The sequence below is a fragment of the Rattus rattus genome, chromosome 2 (genome assembly GCF_011064425.1).
Source record: "Rattus rattus isolate New Zealand chromosome 2, Rrattus_CSIRO_v1, whole genome shotgun sequence".
NCBI lineage: Eukaryota > Metazoa > Chordata > Mammalia > Rodentia > Muridae > Rattus > Rattus rattus.
In genome coordinates, this window is record NC_046155.1 from 23,618,652 (window position 1) to 23,641,457 (window position 22,806).

At 40.2% G+C, this 22,806-nt stretch overlaps 1 protein-coding gene across 1 annotated transcript in view; it reads right to left on the minus strand.

The window, feature by feature from the left end:
• Positions 1 to 15,779: 15,779 nt before the first annotated feature.
• The window catches only part of C2H9orf135 (chromosome 2 C9orf135 homolog), a 109,174-nt gene continuing 102,147 nt past the window's right edge, over positions 15,780 to 22,806 (minus strand). Inside the window, exon 6 of the mRNA XM_032895453.1 lies at positions 15,780 to 16,056. Coding sequence (XP_032751344.1) covers positions 15,874 to 16,056 — 183 coding nt within the window. The 3' untranslated portion in view covers positions 15,780 to 15,873. The remainder of the gene's footprint in view (positions 16,057 to 22,806) is intronic.

The window sequence follows — 22,806 nt, forward strand, 5'->3', positions numbered from 1 at the left end:
AGTTAGTATTTTATCAAATTGGTTGCTTGATTTAGATAGAAAAAAGTACATATTTTGATGCTTAATACAATCTGGGTCCTATATTATAAGCATAGACTGTTTATAGTATCAATACTAATTATCCAAAGGTTTTTTTCCCCTAGTGACAGATTCGCTACAGAAAACAAAGCAAAGCACGAATCCCTTGGTATTGAGTTCATCAGAAGTGGAGGGACGTCTGTAGGAAAGACGTATGTTTTTAGCCTATGGGTATCTGAGACTGGATTCGAAGAAAGCCTACAGATCTATGGCAGTGAGTATATAGTGGGCTAATTAGGAAAGATGGGCTATGTTGACAAAGGAGACCCTCTAATTCAGTATCACTGCGATCTTAATGAACAACAGAACTGAAACACAGATGTAATTAATACTTGTGTAAAGATGGAGGCAGAACCATGGGTGAGGCCACAGGGCAACTAGAAGCCAGTCAGAGGTATAGCTTAGATCCCCTCATAGCTCCCACAGAACCCTCACACCCACCCCTCAACCTCAGCCTCCAGAGTAGTGGGCCTGTTTAAAATACCTCACTGTATAGTATCTCACAGCTGCCCTAGAAAAACAGGGTGTTATTTCATTGTTTGGCAGCATTAAAAAACAGAAGTATCTTCTTAAGCGTTAAGTTTCTATTCATTTTAAGCACTGAAGTAAAGAAATGTGTTTTAGAATTCCAAACAAATATAAATGCAGTGCTAATATTAGGAAGCACGGATAGACAAAAATAAGAAAATAAAACTGTTCACGAAAACTAGGCTTAATGTCTATGAAGAGTTTATTGCTCTAGATATCTTTATACAGTTATGAACATATGTGAGATTTTTAACAAAAATGTTTATCTTATAACTACTGATTTATTTGTTAAATGATCCACAACTTCCACAAAAATATATATTTTTTTAATTTTTCTCATGCTCAGTCAATAGCCCAGTGCCTCTGAATGTTACAAAACACTTATGGAAATTGTTTGATTAAAACGATCATCCAACCTGACCCTCCTCTCCTCCAATGTAGCAGAATCACCTTTTTTTATCTTTTAAATCTCACCAACTTGTCAAATAAACTGGGCCAACTGTTTTACAGAATGCCCCACCTTCTATATTTATCTGGTTATTTTTATGTGGTATCATTCATGTTTGTTTTTTCTATCTTTTATATCTCCAGTAAACCAAGATAGTAGTAACAGCTTATGTGTTCAAGTTAAATATTTAGCTAGGACACATCACAGGTGATGATCCATGTTTCACAGCAAACAGTTTTAAACGTAGTCTGGTGAAGACCCCCAAGAGAAAACTTTTGACGCTTGGGTCCCATCAACATTTTGTATTGCAGCAAACTCCTAATTCAGGGAGTAGTAAAAGATGTCTTCTAAGTGTGTCCATTGTTCAGGAAGTAGACACTTTCTGAATGTAACTATCAACTGACTTTCCATGCAGGAAGCTGCATGAACTCCTAAATATACATCAAAACGGTTCATTTTGTTCTGAAATCTTAAGAGGGCTTCCTTCCCCTCATCCATCTCATTAACTTCCTAGTCTATACCAGCAAACTGTCTCTTATGCATTCACCACGTAGTTATGAAGTACACTTGCCTGAGTGTTCTGGGAATACAGATGGAAAATGTTCCTACCTGCTTGGAACTTCTCCTTCTAACTCAGAATGGATGCAGTATACTAATCTTCATGCAAACTTATGTAAAGCCTCAGTAATGGCCTCTTCAGTTCATTTTGTCATGTTTTCCCATCCCTTTGCTTGTCTGACTCTCAGAAGGCCACCTTGTAGGAACTCCACTTTCTTGGAAACTATACATCACTTAATCAACCACACTTTCTTTTGGACTCATTCCTTAGCCAAATGCTTGAGCAATCCCAGAAGGTCCAACCCCTCCCTTCTTTTGTCTACACAGCACCATCTCTAATGACTCTCTCATTGGCCTTTCATAAACTCAGCTCTCATTTTCTTTTAATTGAAAACTGCATGTCTACCACACAAAACTCCCATAGATCATACTCGTTGGTCCAGGCTCCATCCCCATTATACCCAAATAGAGACATCTGACAACCATTCTTCTGTCTAAACCAGGTGAAGAAAAGAACATTGCTTGTAGATGCCTCTGTCTGTGGTTTGGGTACCACACGGAGTGGGTAAAAAGCTCTTTTGTACAGAAACATTTTTTAAAGGGTGTTGGCAATTCTGGTTTCACTAAGTAAGAGACAGTATCTGTGAAAGAAAGAACTCGAGAAAATGGGTAGTGAGGAGACAGAATGAGACAATAAAGAAAGCAGATGAAGTGGACAAAGACATAATCTTGAAGCCTTTTACTTCAGAGAAAGCAGGCATAGAAAATGAACACAAGACATTGTCAAGCCACTGACATAGTGAACAATCTTGGATGTCTCTGACAGTTGACTCACCTCAGCTGAAGGCCTAAGGTCTGAGGAGGTTTTAGGGTACAGTGTATATAGGGTTATTTCTGCTCTAAAGTGTTGCTGCTGAAAGGGTAGAAGGGAGATTCTTCATGGGAAAACAGCAATGATGGAATTAACCAACCTTTTTAGGCTTTTCACATTGAATAGCAGAAAATGGACTTCAGCTTGACATGATATAGACATGAAAAGTGTTTGTGGCACCAACACTCTTTGAGAAAAGCTGACTTTAAGGTATGGTAAAGAACATGTAAGTGGAACCTGGGTTGGCTTGTGGATTGCCACTTTCTGGATGTCCCAATGTCTGTTGGCTATACCTGGACCAGGATGCTTTTGCATGTACATTCCCCCTTTCCCTTTGTGGTGTTTCTCTCCATGAATGCTTCCATTGATGACATTATGGATTCCTAGCTGGTCACTTTTCCATCCAACTAATCATTAAAACTATTGATCTCTACTCCTTAGACGGCTCTGCTTGCTGCTTTCTCTGCACACTGTCGTCTCTCCCCTGAGCACTTCAGTAGCAGCCTTTCTTTTAAACCACTCTCCTCACTACCTTTGAGTCATCTTAAAACAGCTAAAGATCATCACCTCTTTCTCTTCTGCATTATATACATGGCCTTTCACAATCTCATTCCTTCCTACATCTAATTCCTCAGCCTACACTTTTTTCTGATATTCTCCAAACTGACAACACTTTTCAAAGAGCATCATTCCCCTGTGCTACAAAAGAGCCCTTTACATACTCATTGAAGTACCTTCCAGAAACACTCTATGGTTTCCCAATGTTTTTTAATTCATCTGGCTTAAACAGAAAAACATTTTCAGATTCTGTATATTTTTTGGTGCTACTTTAGAAAGATTTCTTTGTATGAGGAACTTCAATTTTGCAAAATCTACTATCAAAATATGCAGATTGTCTCCTTAAGCAGTAACTAAGTGTTTTTTTAATGTAGGCAACTCTTAGCTTATATAAACAGCCTTTCTTTAATTGTTGCTATCTTATCAAGTGCCATGTGAAATACTATTTGAATTGGACCGTTTATGCATTTATATAAATTTTTAATAAATAAATGAATCAAGTCCATCTAAAGAGTACAATACTGAAAAAACAAACCTTTATTGACAATCATTATGTATCTCTCCTTATTTTGCAATTACAACTTGTATTATACTGGTGGCTCAAGGTACAGCATTAAATTTAGTTAGATGTATTTTTTATGGGACCTGAGATTCTGATTGGAATATATTCATATTTTTCACATTTCTAATAAACAGATAGTAGGCACCTATGTGAATTCAGCCCATTAAATATTAATGTGAAATATCTTATTAAATTCTTATACTACTGTAAGCATATAGAATAAAATAATTGTAACCTATAAATACTCAATTTCACCTACATTAAAACAGTATCTGAGTAATTTTGAGGTGTCCATGTCTATACTTGGGTATATCTTGCTTTCTGAAACTCTTTCAGAAGCCAATACCCAGACTTTGTTTTCCTCTGGGTGCCTCTCTCTCTCTCAACTCTAGATGTTGACCAAGCAAAAGTCACTATCCAGATGAGTCTTCCGGGGACCTTTTCTGGCTGCCTGTGCAAAGTCTGCTTGCTCCTTTCTTTCCTGCTTCTCCCCAGTTGATCACCCAATAAAATCCAGAGGAAGCTGGATTTAGTCACAGGTTCAAAGACTCCAGTCTTCTTAGGCCAATCAAAGCAGAAACCGTGAAGCAGAGATTATACTAGGGAGGCTTCTGGGAGAGAATTCCCAGATGTAAGAAACAAACTCATGAAGAGATGAAAACACTTTTTTCTCTGAACATCTGGGGTCTGGATGCGAAGTCTGGAATATCCATAACAATTATATTGCCAATTTGAGGGCAGAGGCAAGAAAGCCACAGAGCCTGGATCATGCACTAGCTGGATGTTCACCTTACTCTTGGACTCCTTGTGGCATGAGATCATCAGTGTGCACGTTGTATAACTCAGGAGAATTTTCTCCCTTGCAGGAAAAAGAAAATATGCAAACTAGCACATCTTTGTAATTGAGACTGGCAAATCCAAAATCAGCATGTGGTCCAGAGGGCTGGAGATCTGGAAGAGTCAATATTGGAGTTGAAGTTCAAAGACCATTTATGAAAGAATTACTTTTTGCTTCCAGATCTGTTACTTGTTCTAGTCAGGCTGCCAGCAAGCTGGTTGTCCTGGTTTGCTTTCTGATGTGTGAGAAAACACCGAACAAAATAAACTTGTGGAGGCAAGAGTCCATTTCAGCTTATAGTGCATATCAAGGGAAGCCAAGACAGGAATTCAGGGTAGGAAACTCAAGGAAGGAGCTGAAGGAGAGACTATGAAGGTTCCCAGTGACTTGATCAGCTGTTTTCCTATACAATTCAGGAACACCTGCCCTGTTCCTAGCCAGCACACTAGCTGAGCCTTGTTCACGTTTTGGAGATCAAACTTCTTCATACAAACTCCACAAGCTTAAAGTCTTAAACACCTTCACAGAAACATCTAGAATAATGTTTGACTATATAAACATTGTCGCTTAGCAAAGTTGACATACATGATTGTCATCATAACCACTGTATGATTTCATAACCAATTTTTGATATCTCATTTCTGGAATTTCCTAAGCTTTTGTGTCATTAGCTATAAGTATTCTCTCATTGATATCATGGTAACTAAAAGAATAAAATCATAATTTTGCACAAATATTTTTAGTAGCTGAAACCAAGACGTGTGTAAAGGGAGAAGAAAAAGGTGAGTTCTTAGAAACTATTGGAAAATTAGGAGTACAGTAAAGAAACCAGTGGTATAGATACTAGAGAAGGAATCATATTGCATGGTAGCTTATGTGAGCCCAAGACACAATATTTCCAGTGCTGTGAGAAATTAAAGTTATCAACACCCAAAGACACCCTTGAAACCGAGTCTCTCTACAAGATCATCTACTTCTGCAAGCAGGTAGGAAATAGCATGCCTACACAAGCTATTTAACCAGCAATAGGGTAGAGAAATAGTGTAGAAAATGTAAGAATATAGAAAGTTAATGTTGCCCTGAGGCAATGAGGACCCAGAACAAACATGTTAGATGTATTTCCCCTGGATCATAAGAAAGAAATGAAAAAAAAAAGAGGATACCACAACATAAAGGCAGAGGACTGATGGACAAATATGACCTTCTGGCAAGGGATGCAATCAGCCAGAGAGAACATAATGGAAAAATTGTTCTTGGTTCACTTCCTATGTCACCTGCTGGTGCTCTTGTCATGCCAAGGGAGCCAGAATGAGAATGGCAGATAAAATACAAGACATCCAGTTGGATATGAATTCAGATAAGTATATGTATTTTCCACTTTATACATATGAGATATACCTACATTAAAAGGCTACATTTATCTGCAACTCAAATGTCACTAGGCATCCCTCATTTTTACTTATCGAATCCCAGCAGTAGAATCCAGAAGACTTCTGGACCTACCGAAGTGCCTTTAAGCAGCAAATACATCACGAGTGCATTTGAAGCAGTCAGAGTTCTTTTCCTCTTGACTCATGAAACTTGGATGTGTCTCTTCCAACAAAAGTGACCTACTTTTTATTGTTGTTCCAGTTAGTGCCCTGGAAATTCTACAAAGGATTCTAGGACAGTAACGATTTTAAAAAAGTAAAATATGTAGATAGATGAAACTTTTAAGATTTCATAATTAACTTTTAACTATAGTGTTCATTAGTATTAACAAACTCAGGAGAATAAAAATAATTCTCTTCTTGAATCCTCAAAGTTGAATTATCATTTTTCCCTATAATTATCTTTCAATATTGCTGCAACTAAGAATTCAGACTACTTTTCTTCTCTCTTAGGATGTCTCCCTCCTAAACAACATATTTATGTTGTTTAATTGCTGTTATAATATTAAAAGTTGTAATCTTTAAGATAAAATTGCCACCATAGTAGTCAAGAATGGGCTAATGATGTTAGGTTCATCACTGTGATAGAATAACATATAAATAAGTCAAAACAGGCCTTGATTACTTGGCCTTTGAACTTCAGGAGTTTCCATCCATTGCCATGGGGATGACACAGACAGCAACTCATACTGTGGCAACAAACAACAGAATGGCTTATGTCTACACAAATATCTTTTTGCTTTTCCTCAGCCTATCAGATGGCATGGACTGTGTTCACAAAGCTCCCTAGAGTTCCTTATAAATCCCCACAGACGTGTGCTTTACTGACTTCCTAGCACTTCTCAGTCAAATTAGCAATGAAGATTAAGAATCACAACTCTACCCCTTGTAACTTGATATCAAAACACATCTCTCTAAAGCAATGGTTCTCAACCTTCTTAATGCTATGACCCTTTAATATAGCTCTTCACGTTGTGGTGACCCCAAGCCATAAAATTGTTTCATTGCTACTTCATAACTATTAATTTGCTAGTTATAAATTATAATGTAAATATCTTGTAAGCAGGATATCTCATTTGCTACACCAAAAGGGTCAAAACCATAGATTGAGAACCACTGCTTTAAACTGTTCTATTCCTGGTCCTCAAAGGGCTTGTGCCCATATTATAACAAATCTATCATTGTCCAAAAGATCCCACAGCAACAATATTGCTCAAAATACTCTGAGATTCAGGATTCTATGGATTTATTCTGAAATGACCCCCCCCATAGGCTCAGATTTCTTCATCAACAACATGTGGTACTATGTGGAAACTATGGGGCCTTTAGTTGTGGCCTAGCTTGCAGCTATCTAGGTCTTTGAAGTTGTATCTACGCCTTAGCTCATTCTTTTGTTCTCTGCCTCCCGGTATTTATTAGTTTCTTTTCATTTGCTTGATAAAATACTCAAACAAAAGGCAAGGTAAAGGAGGAAAGAGTTTATTTTAGCTTAGAGTTCCAGAGAAGACAAGTTGGGACTCAAACCTGAAACAAAATGTTAAGTGAGGTGTCCATTAACTTATCAAAATGAACCTGGTTGTGATGTTCTCCACACATCCCTCAGTTCCTACCTGTTACAGGATATAGCTAGCATTCACCACCCACTACAGTAAACTTCCCTAGCCAAGAGGCTGGGCTGCCCTTCCCCCAGGGCCCCCCTTTCTTATATAATACAGCCGTTTGAGTTACCTGGCCTTTTTGATCTACTCTTTACCCTCTTGGTCAATCTGTTGGCCCAGGCTGCCTCTGTGACTCCTCTCCCCTCCCTCCTCTCCTTACATTGCCCAGTTCAATCTGACCATGTTTACCCTGGATTCTCCTAGGACTTCCTGCCTGTAGCTATCCTCTCAATTCATCTACAAAACTTACCAGGAATATATATCCTCCACCACACCTACAAGCCGTCACATCCTTCCTATTTTCTTTTCTTTTCTTTTTCATTCAGGATATAGTCTATCACGATGGGGAAAGTGTGGTGACAGACAGCAGAGGCACAGTAGCAGGAGCAGGAAGCTGGTTGTTCACATTGTATCCACACACAAGAAGCAGAGAACGAGTAGAAAGTAGAGCCAGGTTACAAAGCCTCAAAGGTCGCCCCCAGTGCCATATTTCCTTTCAGGAAGTCTCCACTTCCTAAAATGTTCATACCTTCCTAGACCGCACGAGCAGCAGGGGACCAAGTGTTCAAATACAGGAGCCTATGGGAGGCATTTCTCATTCAAATCACCATATGGTGCATAGCCACGTGAACAAGTTGATGCCACAAACTCTCACCAGAAAGAACAAAGACACGGGATTTAGCCTCCCACCGCGATGAATTGTAAATCCTCTAGGTTCACAAGCCAAAACGAATCTTTTCTTACCTTGCTTTGCTGAGTATTTTGTCGTGACAAAGAATGACAAATAAGAAAATTGCCACCGGGTGGAGTCATCCTGTGATAAACGTGCAATTGAACATGAGAGTTTAAGTCCTTAGACTGGTCTATGGGAGGGATTTGGAGAGGTTTTGAGCTGTAGGCTAGTGAAGCTGTAGAGTGCTATAGGAAGAACTCATGAACTATCTATCCTGGTAGGTTAGTTATAACAGCTGTTAGTGATAACAGCTAGACCAGAATGGTGATAGGATGTGTCCTGCAAAGACCTTGTTTATAAGGACTGATATGGAAACAAGGACTACTTTGGTAACTGGAGTAGAAGCTGTTTGTCTTATTTTTTGGCCAAGAATCTGGCTTTGTTTCACCAGTGGCCCGATGATTTTAGTGAGACTGAATCCCAAAGTATGGAGTAGATTGTAAGACAGCATAACATTCAGGCCGTGGCAGGATTGCTCTTCGTTGTTTTTACTCAGTTTTACACAGACTTGGGACAAAAAAATGGAAGAGAAAGAAGTGACAAAAATGTGCAGTTTAGTGAGGAAAAGAGAAGTGCATTTAATGTCACACAAAAGGTGACTGCAATTGTTAGAGATCAGTGTTAGCAGACAAACTCCAGTCTTTGTACTGGGACAACAGAAAATGTGTTGATGGCAAGACGCTATCTGAAAGAGGCAAAAAGTACAAAAAGGCAAATGCAGTTTAAAGGTGTAAAATATGTTCATTCAAAAGGAGAATCCAGTTTATGAAGGGAGCTGAAAGGGTGCCCCACTGGAAAGGGGCCACCCTAGAAACCGTTTTCCAAGGTTAAGCAATGAGAGGCCACTGTAGCCAGGGCTCAGGGGGCGTGGCTGTCACTCAGACTGAGAGCAGAAGTCACTGCTGTTCATGTAGTGCTGGTTTTCCAGGCAGGCATAATGTAAGAGAGGCATTAAGGCCAAGGGGAAAGCCCTGTTTGCCCGGGCCATGTGTAGCAGGTCAGATTCCCCAATGGAGAACCCATGGCAGGGCAATCCATGAAGCTTTGAGAGCAAAGCCTAAGTTGCAATAGAGAGACAGAGAGGGCAGGGAGGTGCAGGATCTGCGAAAGAAATCCGGAGGCACTTTGACTGCAGCTGTACAAAGTACCTATTTTAATAGTTAACCCCAGGTCATCTATGACGCTATATACAGACCATCATGGATAAATCAAATTTGCATCTAGAGCCACATCTTATTTTGGCCATTCTGCTTCATTGGTTCAGCTAATGTATACTGCTTATTTGTGACAGGAAACTAACTTGTAAGGGTAACGTAAAGAGCTTAAAAACCATCCATAATGATGAAATTCTGTGTTTTGTTCATAAATACATTTCAAGCTTATAACAGAAACGAGTGGCATCACACATAGAGATGAGTTGAGCCATCACCCATGGCCCTCTGAAACCTTACAGATAAGGGTATGCAGGGATGTCAGAGAGATGTTCTGAAGGCAAACGGTACCCAGAATCTTCATCCCAAGCATGCTGTCCATGCTTTCCTCCACAAAGGTCTCAGCAGACTGGAAGCTCTGGCCAAGTCAGGCTTGCTGTACAGGAAGTAAGACTGTCTTAAGGCAAACATGCCAACTCTTTCCTTTTTGCAAGATCATTAAATCCCTGATAGGCCAAGCATGTTAATTAATGCTCTAAGCAAAAGACTCAGGCCATATTGATTGTGTTTCCATTAATTACCCGACATTCACTCACACCAGCACATGATTATTTAAAAAGTTTTTCCTTCAATGTCTTCACCCTAAACAGTTTCACTAACAGCCAGGGCATGGCCAGTGAGCCTGAAGTTACCCTAAAGGACCAAAGGACTTAAGATCATGGGAAAAGTCTGTCTCTATTCTCTGATTGAAATATTAAATAGAAGAAAGCGTACTCTTTGCATTAAGAAGGATTTGTCGTGAGAAATGTTTGACAGTGCTGTGATAAACTGAAGAATACAAATTAGTCCTGTTTCTTTCGAGCCTCCTTGCAAAGCCAGTCCCCACTGACTTGGCTGGTCCCAAGACCTTGTCCAGTCAGGACTCAGTAAAATGGAGCAAGCAGATGTTTGAAAGTACATTAGGCACAGAGGCTTCCCCACCCACTGCTCTTGGGAATCCTGTTATTGCTGTGTCAGCAGGATCTGACCCTTTAGCCACGTGGTTGGTTACACATGGTCAGGGCACCATTGGCATTGTCAGCCTTGAGCCAAGAGCCTGATATTAGGATGAGAACTTCTAGATCCCAACCCAGCTAGATAAGATTAGAGAACCCACCTAATGGATTCCCTAATTAAGAAGTGTCATTTGTTGTTCTAAGTCTGTATGTTTCCAGGGCGTTAGAGAAAACTATCAGAAAACTAACAAATCCTCTTTTCCTGTACAATATATAACATTAGACATTATGTGTATAAGTTTATATTTATACATATATAGAGACATACATACATGCATATTCTAGAAGTGAACAAATTTATACTGACTTGCTCAGTATCCACACTTCTAAATTGAAGAGCAAGCTGACATAAATTGACATAATCACATGTACTATACACTCTTACATGTTTACCTTTAAGATCCTCCAGGCTTCCACTCTCAAATTTTCTGTTGTTTTTAGATAGTAATTCAAATGGTTAATTCTAACTAAAGTATTGTAGGTTGCTTATCAAGTCAATTTTTTTCAAATTACGCTCCATATTTTAAAACTGTTTCAAAATGTTCTAATTTTAAAAGATAAATAACAGGGCTGCAGAGATGGCTCGGAAGTGACAAGTTCAGACTGCTCTTGCGAAGCACTTAATTCAGTTCCTGGCACCCTCATTGGACAAAACCACTCTTAAGTCCAGTTCCAAGGAATCTGATCCCCTCTTCAGGCCTCCACAAGCAACTTTATTCATGTACACAAACTCCCACAGATACATATGCATACTCACAATATAAAAATGAATACAAAAATTAAAGCTGAATGAACTAACCAGTATGGGCAAAAGATCTAAGTAAAGATCTTGTACTGGCTAGTTTTATTTCAGCTCAACACAAGATAAGAGGAGAGACCCTCGATTGAGAAAATGTCTACATGAAGTAATGACATAGCAAGCCTCTATGGCATTTTCTTAGTGACTGATGGGGGAGGGCCTAGTTCAATGTGGGTGGGACCATCCCTGGGCTGGTGGTCCTGGGTTATATAAGAAAGCAGGCTGAGCAAGTCCTGTTGAGAAAGTTAGCAAACAGCACCACTGCATGGCATCTGCATCCGCTTCCGGTCCTGCTACAGCTCCTGTTCTGACTTCCTTTGATGATGAACAGTGTAAGATAAATAAATCCTTTTCTACCCAATTTTGTTTTGGTCACAGTGTTTCATTGCAATAATTGGAAACCCCAAGATAATTTTCTAAAGAAAATATTTTTGAAACATCAAAGAACACAATGAAAGATGTCAAGTATTATCAGTTATTAAGGAAACACAAACAAAAACAATTCATATTACGGATATTAGGATGCTATAGTCCAGACAGTTAAAAACAGCAAATGTAGGGAAGTCTCAGACAAAACACTACCTAGCCCTGACATAGATCAATCAGGAGTCAGTATGGTCACTTCCTAAAAGACAATCTTCAATAATGATCAACTCTGAGATCCAGGATTTCTTGTAATAAATGGTATCCAGTTCTGGTGAGATGAGCCGTCAAATCAATTAAGGAAATCCACATTGGTACAAGCATTTTTTTCTTAAAGAGCTAGGCTTCAGACTAGTGATTAGAACTCATTTGGTCATTCATTCACTGAGCAACTGAGTAGATTAGTTGAAGAAGTAATCATCGTTTGAATACAATGTTTTCTCAATTGTTTTAAGTGAATTATCTCTCATTTCATTCTTCTGCTGATCAGCAGCGAAATGGATTATTAACGTTATCCTTTGTAGTAGGTCCAAGTGTGATGTTTGCCAGTGCAATGGTATGCACAGGAAACAGGTAGAGTTCTAAGGTAAGGATGTGGTCATTAAACTTTCTACCCATAGAAAAAATTAGCTATCGAGTGATGGTACTGCATGGTGTTCAGATATTCATTTTCCACACAACCATTTACACTAGAGCTTTTATGGTATTTATAGCAGGAATTAGATGAAGGTCAAGGTCATCTTTATTTAAGGTTGGACATACTACTGAATATTAGTAATGATTAAACTTGAATTTCAGTAATAAATAGAAAGAAAAGCTATCCTAGGGAGATACCAACTGAAGTAACCAACAGATAAGAATTAACACACTATAGGCAACACTGATGTGTGTTCTTTGAGTACAATAGTCATTCTTGGATTTTGGAAAGTTAGGAAGCCAGAAGATCAGTGCTCATCAAAGCCACCCCAGTCAGTAACTCCCAAGTTCATTGTCTCTCTCAAAACTAATAATGAATCATTGACAAGGAGCTAGCAGAGGAACAAAGACTTATTAAGGTGTGGTAGTTAGAATGAGAATGGCTTCCATAGGGACACATATAGGAATACTTGGTCCTCAGCTGGTAGAACTGTTTGGGAAGGCTTAAGAGGTGTGGCCTTGTTGAAAGACATGTGTCATTGGTGGCAGGCTTTGAAGTTTCAAAAACTCATGCCATTCCTAGTTTAACTTTCTCTGCCAGCTTGTGGATCAAGATATGAGCCCTCCTCTACTCCCTGCTCCAGCACCATGCGTGCCTGCTTGTTGGCATAGTCCCGGCCATCATGGTCATGTGCTCTAACCTTCTGGAACTAAGTACCCCAAATTAAATACTTTCTTTCATAAGTTTCCTTGGTCATGTGTTTTATCACAGCAATAGAAAAGTAGCTGAGACATAAGACAGGTGGAAATGAACTTCTGAGAGGCAGAGGGGCTGCAGAAGAGGGGTGTCGCTGTGCTGCCCTGCATTCGAGTTTTTATAGAATTTATGTCAGCGATTGGATGAAAGCCGAGGTCATCCTTCGTAGGATGCATCACAGGTTGGACTGGAAAGGGGCCTTCATATCTGGCACATAACCTGCCCAATGGAGAGATGACCCAACAGGGGAGTGGTCACATGCAACTAGTTCAGCCTCCACATAAGCCCCACTGGTGCTTCTTAAAGGAAGCTTAGTTCCTGTCTCAAATTTTTATTAATGAATCACACACACACACACACACACACACACACACACACACACACACACGAGGCCTGATCATATGTCTGCATGTTACATAAACACATGCATTAAAGTGACAAAAAAGGGACTGGAGAGATGGCTCAGTGGTTAAGAGCACTGACTGCTCTTCCAGAGGTCCTGACTTCAATTCCCAGCAACCACATGGTGGCTCACAACCATCTGTAATGAGATCTGATTCCCTCTTCTGGTGTCTGAAGACAGCTACACTGTACTCATATAAATAAAAATTAATAAAAAATTTTTTAAAAAGTGACAAAAAAGGCTTATCACATTATTTTACTAATTATCACATTTTTCCTCATATGACTTAGCATTCTCTGTCATTTTGTCAGTCAAGAACTGTGCACAATGTTCAATTAGCATTTATTATTACATATATTTCAGAAGGTGGTATTGGATCCCCTAGAGTTAGGGTCAAGCCAATTGTGACCTGCCATGTCCTCTGTAAGAGCAGCACACTCTCATAACTATGGAGCCATCTCTCCAGTCCACTCACGCTTTTAAAAACTAAAAATGATATTATAGGGAATGAAAGATGGCTCGGCATTTAAGAGCACAGTCTGTTCTTGCAGAGGACCCAAGTTTAATTCCCCACCTCAGATGGCTCAAAACTACCCATAACTTCAGCTACAGAGAGATCTGATGGTCAGATCCTCTATGAAAATCTGTGCACAAGCATGTGTGTGCACAACACACACACACACACACAGCCAAAAATAAAATAAAAGTTTAAAATAGTTATAGTGATAGGAGACAGAAGCCAAGTCAATAAGTGAACCATAAGAAAGCAAATTCAAATTTACCTCAAAAATCAGCCAGAATCCAGAATATGCTATCAATAGAAGCCTGGTCTACTGTGTACTGTATATATTGTGTGCTACTCTATGTTCTGCACAAATTCATATTCAGAACCCTAGGCTCCAACCATGACTATTGGGGAGATATGGTGTTTAGCAGGTAATTAAGGCTAAATGAGGTCATAAGGGTGGGATCCATCCCAACTGTACTGTGGTCTTACAAGAAGAGAGCAACTCTACCCTACTCCTACATCAGAGGACACAGCAAAGCACCACGAGAGCCCTTGCAGTAAACAACGCTGGCCAGAAACCTCATTTTAGACATTTTCAGCCTCTGGGGAAATTGGGCTTCTATTGTATAAGCTACTTTGTCCTGTAGCCCCAGGTGTCTAATACCATAAAAGACCTAATTTATGGGAAAGAAAGTCAAGACAGCCCTAAGATTTCTTTCAATCTAATCCTAGATGGTCTTCCAACAATATCCTAAGAGCTCATTGTCTTATCCCTTCTGTCTTATAGGCTCAAAAGGTTTTACCCTGAATAAATGAAAACTAGTTACCCTGGAAAAATAAAAGTCTGTGCACACATTCATGTGGTTGCACATGTACACACACACACACACACACACACACACACACACACACACACAGAGCATCACTGTAGGACCAACGCTGCCCAAAGTTTAACTCTCGGTCTTATCTGAAATCTAAGTGTAACCTATATTTTTACTCATTTAAAACTTGTCTTTAACATGGAGAGATGCACACTGGTCACTGGGCTAGGAGGTGCTGAGAGGTGGAATGGACAGAGGGCAGAAAACAGGACCAGCTAGAAGAAGGAAGGAGCAAGCTCTGGTGTTCTATAAAGCAGTGGGGGTAAATTTAGTTACGATAATTGTATACTTCAAAATACCTAAAATACAAAACTGTGAATGCTTCTAACTCAGAGAAATGATAAAACTTTGAAAAGCTGATTATCCAACTTGAACATTATTACACACTGTGTATTTAATTTTTGTTTTTGTTGGTTTGTTTTGTTTTGGCTTTTTATACTTGCTATGTAGCCTAGCGTGGCCTTCAACACTTGATCCTTAGGCTTCAATCTCCTGAGTGATGAGACCATAGTCATGCTTTGCCACACCTGGCTGTGCAGAATATACTTGTACTGAAACATAGCATATGGCATAAATATCAACAACTATTATGTTTTCACTAATTTCTTTAAGTGAGAAGATATTGGTTGGAAATGTAGCTCAGGAGAACAGTGCTAGGCCCTGCATATTATTCCCAACACTACCCAAAATGAAATAAAATTGGCTCACTTAAAAAAATGATCTACATTCATTGCTAAACAATCACAAGTTGGATAGTCCATTTTTGTAACAATAAAAGAAATGCATGTTCCATACAACAAAGAAAGCAGCCAAATTGCTTCCTAGAATTGTGTGCCTCTTCTTAGTGGTATGCATGCAAAATTTGGGAAAATATCAGTATATCATAAGAATATGGATATAAAAATTTCCTTAGGTTAGACTATGTTTATTATGAAAATTATTAGCTACTACATTTGTTATTTTTCGTTAGCTTGAACGTCTGATTGTATCATTGCTTTTTAAAGTGGGACAATAGGATTGCCAGCCAATGCATAGAGTTTTTGTTTTGCCTCTGAGTTAGCATAAATCCCACTCTCATCATGCCATTTGTTGATGCCAAATCTTTTGGAGCCATTGAGGTCTGTGAACTGAGAACGGCACTTCCTGTGGACTATGGAGTAGTCCTCTTGGAGCGGACAAGCCTACAATGAGAAAATAGTAGTAATGATGAGTGACTGAAGTATATGTTTGAAGGAGCATGCACTGAAAGTTGGCTTTTAAGACTAAAGGTGAATTTTCAACAACTGATTAATTTAGTTTTACCAAATGCTTCAATGAAGGACAACTAAACACTGGTTAGCCATTTTATAAGCACTTCCAATCCTGAAAGAAGAATCAAGTTCACTGTAGTTTGATTTACAAGACTTTGAAATGTATAGTAGCATGCATGTAAAAAAATTTTAAATTGTATTCAAGCATTGAGGCCAATTTATACATTTCAATAATCTAAATAAAACCAATGTAATTAGAGTTAACTACTTCTTCAACACTTTTTGTTGGTGAGTCGGGATTGTTCTGAAGAACAGTCTCGTGTTAAATTTTTAATAATTAGCACTAAATCGTGTTTTCCACAGTGGTAGATGTCAAGCTCCAAGGCTCGATCTTATGAGAAATCTGACTCAAAATAACCCAATATAGTTTAAGGCTTATCCTCGGGCCACTTCGAGCTTCATAGTAATAACTATGACACCATTGTTGACCATTTCCCAAGGAAGCACCGGCTGTCTCTGACTATACCAGGAGTGACGGTGGAGCTACAACGTAAGGCCTGATAAAAACTCATCGCCTCATTTCTGCTTTAAATCAGTTCTCATTTTTAAGCACCAGAACAAGACTGTAACAAAACTGCCCAAGCTATAAAAGAAGACCAAAGTGACTCTCATCTAAGATTTTTTTTTTTAATTGACATTTAAACCACATTTTCAACCATAGTATCCACTTATCTGTGATGTGACCGTCATGGGTTGAGCACAATGTTGGCCATTCATGCTACTCAAGGGGCAGGTCGTGGACTTTTGTATACTTAGTAAACTTTGTAAACCCTCAAGGCAGGAAAATGGCCAGGCCCTGACTGAGGAGTTCCAGCAGCCCCTCAACCCCGTCCCCACTGCCTCCCTATGGATGGATTTTCCTGATGGATGGATAAACAGATAGTACTCTGTACCAAGAGAACTGAAGTACTGATGAATGCAGTGGCCCGAGTGAAGACACTACTCGAAGTAAAAGAAGCTGAGTACTTAAAGAGATGACTTCTGTAATACATGAAATTTATCTCAGTAAAGGTACTTAAGATTGACTTGTGCCTCGACCTGAGCAATTCTGAAGTTAAAGAAACCAGACAAAAGATTGCTGCCTGTTCACTCCCATTACAGCATACCTGCAAGCTGAACAAACGAGCCAGTGGGTAACAGTAGCCAGTTTCTGTGACATAAATATCCCTGCTGATACCAATTTCAAGTGACCAGAGTCATCACAGAACCAAGGAGGGTGTGAGCTTAATCTTTCACACAAAACGTTGAGCGTTCATCCCAGCCCACCCTGGGTTCTCTCTCACAGTATGTAACTGACAGTGTGTAGCAGGGTGATCTCAGCCCAGAAGTGCTGGTAGACTCTAATAGGCCTAAGAAAAAGTGATGTATTTTCACCTCATTCTCGAGTCAGCGGGTCTTCAAAGATTAGAACAAGTCATTAGAGCCCTTGCCAACTTAACCGAGAAAAAGCTTCTAGACCAGATTGCTCCTGGAAGCCCCCCTGCAGCCAGTATATTGTGAAATCAAGGTTTTCTTTTCTCTTTACTTATTTTTCAGTGCTGGGGATAAAACTCAGGGTCTCTCTAGCCCCTGAAGCCAACATTTGTAAAAGGAAGATTGGAGAGTCAGTAAGAAACAGGATACATTGTCGTATTGATCCTTTCCTGAGGTCTAACATCTCCAGAATGTGAGTCAATCGATTGTTTTTACCGCCCGATTCAGTTGAAGCTGGATCGTGTGCATCTTGCTAAAAGCATCTTGACATAATTTCTCACGCAACATGAGAATACTGAGGCCCTTGGAACGCGGAACGGAGCCAAAGCCATGGCAGCAAAGCAGACACTAGACAGTGAGTGTCTGCTAAAGTGGATGACTGGGAGTCAGAAAGGTCGAAACAAAGCAGGCATTCAGAAGCAACAACAACAACAACAAAATCATCAGGAACTGGGAAGATGAACTTTCTCATTAGGAAATAAAGAAATGAATCTTTCAAAGAAAACAAAAGCCCTGAGATGGACCACGAAAGAAGTGGGTGCCCCACAGAGACTGCAGCTCAGGCCCAAAGGCAAAGCTGGGGTAGTGGGAATCCCAAACAAGCAAGCAATCTGGAGTACCACGCAGACCGGTAAATAGGGGGGAGTTAATTTTTAAATTAATGTGTTTTCCCAATCAGTGTGTGTAACTACTCATTTGCTCAAATGGAGTTTAAAATGTGTTCCAGAATAATACTAGTCAAAGACCAAAGTAATGCTGGCTTGCAGCGTGGAAAAAACATGTTTTTCCCCAGCAAGGTATTAGCCTCCTTGCAAATGCAAAGGCTCGGGGAGTTAGAACACCAGTGGTCAACCAGGAAATCACAGGGTTCCCTTAGATGTACACAGAAAATGTCCTTTACTCCAGTGGCTTACAGAAGACTCGGGGAGGGAAGAAATAGGGTCTGTCTGGGGACCCTTGGGAAGAAAAGCTGAAAGAGAAGGAAATCAAGACAGTAGAAAAGGCCAGTTTTTTTCTCATCTCTGCTCTTTAACCATGAAGGGCCCTTTCTTCTGGACAGAAAGAAGTATAGTAGATAATTTATGAGAAACATATATGTCCTGGTCTCAATCCAGTTGAGAACTTTAAAATTTGTGACCTCTCACACTGCCTTTTACTTGCTTGGGATAGTCAGGCAGGAGAAATCTCTAAGAGTCATCTCTCCTGAACTACCATGGGTATTGTGGCACGGCTAAGATCTGGAAGTAACGGCAGTTCTGAAAGGGGGTTTGTTGATAAAGAAAGCATTGGAGTGGAGACAAAATGGAGACTTCTGTGGCATCTCCAGGACCAATGAGAGTGGAAAGGGGTGAGGGGGAGAGCCATCTCCAGCTAGGTCCAGAAAGGAAAGGCTGTGGATTACAGCATTGATCTATGTTAGCCACTACTGACTAGGAAAGAGCACCAGAAGGCCTTGCCATAGATGGGGACAAAGGGAGAACACCATATGCAAACTCCATTCTTTGGGTCAGGAATTCAGACAAGATATATTAAAGACAGCGCCTCCTAACCCCACGTCTAGGGCATCGGCTGGGATGGCCTGAAAACAGGGTTCCTTGAAACCCAGGTCCTGGGAGCATCTTCTCATTTCAGGTGATAGTCAATGGTACATTTCCACTGGGATCTGCTCTGGGCTACTGGATAGAATGACTGGGCAGGTCCTTCCTGTGTGTGTTCCTCAGTAGGGACCAAATTCCGAGAATGAATGTGACACAGAGTGAATCCTGAGGAATGTGCACTGGTTTTAACCAAAGTCACACAGCACCATTTCCAGCAGAAACAGCTCTTCCAGATCCCAAGGTAGGAAAGAGACTCAGCTTCTCAGCAAAGGGCCTCCACCCATGTGGAGTGGAACACTGACGATAGTCATTTTTAACATACTTCTTTCCTCTTTTGGGGGAAAAGAATAAGTTGGATCAAGAACCTCAAATCCCCCTTGAGTCTGATAATTTTCTAGAAAAACTCACAGTTGTGCTTTTAGAGTTTTACACATAGCTCTGATTGTTTATCTCACAAGGATATAAAGCAAAATCATCACCAAGAACAGGTGCATGGGCTGAAGTCCAGAGGATGCCAGGTGCAGACCCCTGGACTACTACCCCAGTAAGCCAACAAGGATAAAGTCTCTGCACGGGGGAAGCTCATTAGAAATGCATGCCCAGAGTTCTTATCGGCACTGGTCACATCCAACTTCAGTCTACCTGCACCAACATTTCATACTTAAGGAAGACAAGCAGGTGTTTCGCACAAGCCATATGGGCTGCATGATTACCTTTGGAACAAAGAGCCACTCTGATAAGGGAATTGTGATTCTGAAAACCAAGTTTCCGGATGCAATTCAGACCAACCTTAGAACAAGGTCTTTGAAAAGATAGTAGTCTCGGCTTTGATTCATTAGTTCTTGGCTGCACACAGGGCACGGGAGATGATCTTTGAGAAAGTGAGAGTATTTTCGAGAGAGGTGGAGCTGGGCACAGTGGATCATTCCTAAAATAGCCCCCACTTAGTAGACTAAGGCTCAAGGACTGTCTTGAAGCCAGCCTAGGCTACAGTGTGAGATCCTGTCTTTATAAAAATTTCAAGTTAGAAAATGGGGAGAAGGCAGAGAGAGAGAGAGAGAGAGAGAGAGAGAGAGAGAGAGAGAGAGAGAGAGAGAGAGAGAGAGACAGACAGACTTTGTATAGTAACTAATTTATAGCATCAAAAGGCTGTATCTGGAGAGCGGAGCTGTCCCCAGTGATGATAGAGTTGGTAAGAAAAAGCCTAGCTACCAGTTAGACTCACTTCCCCCTCAAACACAGACAGTTATCAGATGCTCGACCTCCAGCAGAATTCCTAAAATCTTATCTAGTGCTTCCTTAGTGGTTGTAGGAAGAATTCAGAATTCTATATAGAAACAGGCATTTGAATTGTTGGCAGACACAGTATTCAGTGCACCAAGACTGTGGCTTCTGTCTGTTTCTCTGAGACTGAACTGGGATTTCAGAGACTTTTCTGAGTCCTTCAGGTACACAAGGTTAACTGAGAAGTACATGCTTTGTGTGTAGTAATAAGTGTTCTTTCATTGGGATTCCTGCAGGAACTAGAGAAGGGACATTTCACAGAAAGAGCTTAGAACATTTTTCATGGCTAACTGGGCACAAAGAATCCAAGATGATTCACAGCATCAAATCTGCATGATGGGGAGAGTTGTAACACCACTAAAAGGAATAAGACACAGAGATGGGGGAGGACGTCTTTTACAGGGAAATTATGAGTCACATTTTATACATTTCTAATTTGAGATGGCCTCGGTACAAAATGTTTATTTGGAAGACGGTGCAATGGGACAGATGGCCTGGAGAGAAGTCAGTGCCCTACACGCAGCAGTGATCATCAGCAGGGGAAAAAATAGCTATAGAGAACATCGCAGGTACCATGGCTGGTATCTGCTGTAGAGTGTGGATTACATAATTGTACTCCATGAATTTCCCTGAGGTTGAAAACTGTACCAGGGTTATGTGTTCTTGCTCTGGCATGCATGTTGATTTATTTAGCATAAAGAAGCATAGTTCAGTCACCCACTGCTGGCTCTAATAGAGGTTATTTAGATATCCCTTGTGTATTTTTAAAATGTTCTTATAAGATTTAAACTATACAATAACCAGAAATTGCACTCCCAGAATGATAGGTGCAGAGGTACGAGGGCAGATGAATTCTCCCAGGGTGTGTAAAATTGGAGGGGCAGTGTTCTGGGAGCCAGTGGTGCCCATGACCAGGTCTAAAGAAGTGAAGGTAGAAAGGATCAGTGGTAAGGAGAATACTACAGATCTAGAGGCCAGGAAGGGTAAAGTATTCAGTGGGAGGCACTGAAGCTAACTTTGAAAGATGTGACGGAACAAAATGTAATGAAATTCAGTAGGTCGAATCAATTTCTAGTCACCTGAGCATAAGCGGCTCAGAAAAGGGTTAAGGCAGTTCAATAAAACATGCTGGTAAAAGGTAGAGAAGAAAGGAATGCTGGGGGCTAAACAGCTTTGCAGCTGCCAGAAGCCACTGAGGCTACAGCAAGAGCATTAAGAAGGCCAGCCTGGGGAAACTGTCTAGGGAGGTTCCTTCTTCCCGTCCTTTTGCCCTGCTTCCATGTTTCTCTCTTATGGATCATGGCAAGACTGGCTGGGATGTTACCATAGGCTTTTGGGTGAGTGGATTTCTCAACTGACCTTCACGTAGTTCAGACAAGTGACATGTTTTATCATATAGACTGATACACCATTCTCAGTATCTTTACAGAACAGGCTTGTTCAAGCCCACGCTGCCCTCACTGGGTGCTACATTCTTATTCTTTAAGATAAAGGAACATGGTTCAGTCACCCATATTCTGATAATAAATGACTCCTGATTTGACCAGCGTTTATGCAGGTACCTTGCCTCCTGTATCATTTTCTCCCTGATAAAGTGACAGTATTCTTCCTTAGCCAACTCATGTACCAAATCCTCAGCCAACTATTCCAAACCTTCCAACGAGCCATTGTGAGGTTATATTTGTACTGATTTCATTCCATGTCCTTGGTTCCTTTCTAATTTGATAGTCTTATTTTTCAAGGTCATTTTCAGTTGGAGACCAGCCTTCTGGAACGTTGTTAACTGGATAATTTTGTATCTTAATTTGAAAGCAGTCTCAGTCCCTCCATCCAGCTCACCCATAAACGTGTATAATCGGTTGTTTCCCGGCCAAAGCAGTCACTGTGAACTAACCTTGCGTGTACTGTAAAGACAGCCATTACCCGCCTGGCATCAGTACAGCAAAGGCCATCCTTCCCAAGTATGCCCATAAGTACACTCATTTTGGGTACCTCATTTACTCTTCAAAGTCATTTGAAGCAGCTAGCATCTGATGTGACTGACGTAAATGTCGCAAGGACAAAACCAAAGTGTGTGTGTGTGTGTGTGTGTGTGTGTGTGTGTGTGTGTGTGTGTGTAATACATGTATATATATATATATTATATATTATATATATTATATATTATATATATTATATATAATAGGTTGCCTGAGGGGTCTTCTTTTATAATTTTGAATATATGTCATATATAAAATTCTATGACTCCTGTGCACATAAATAAAGA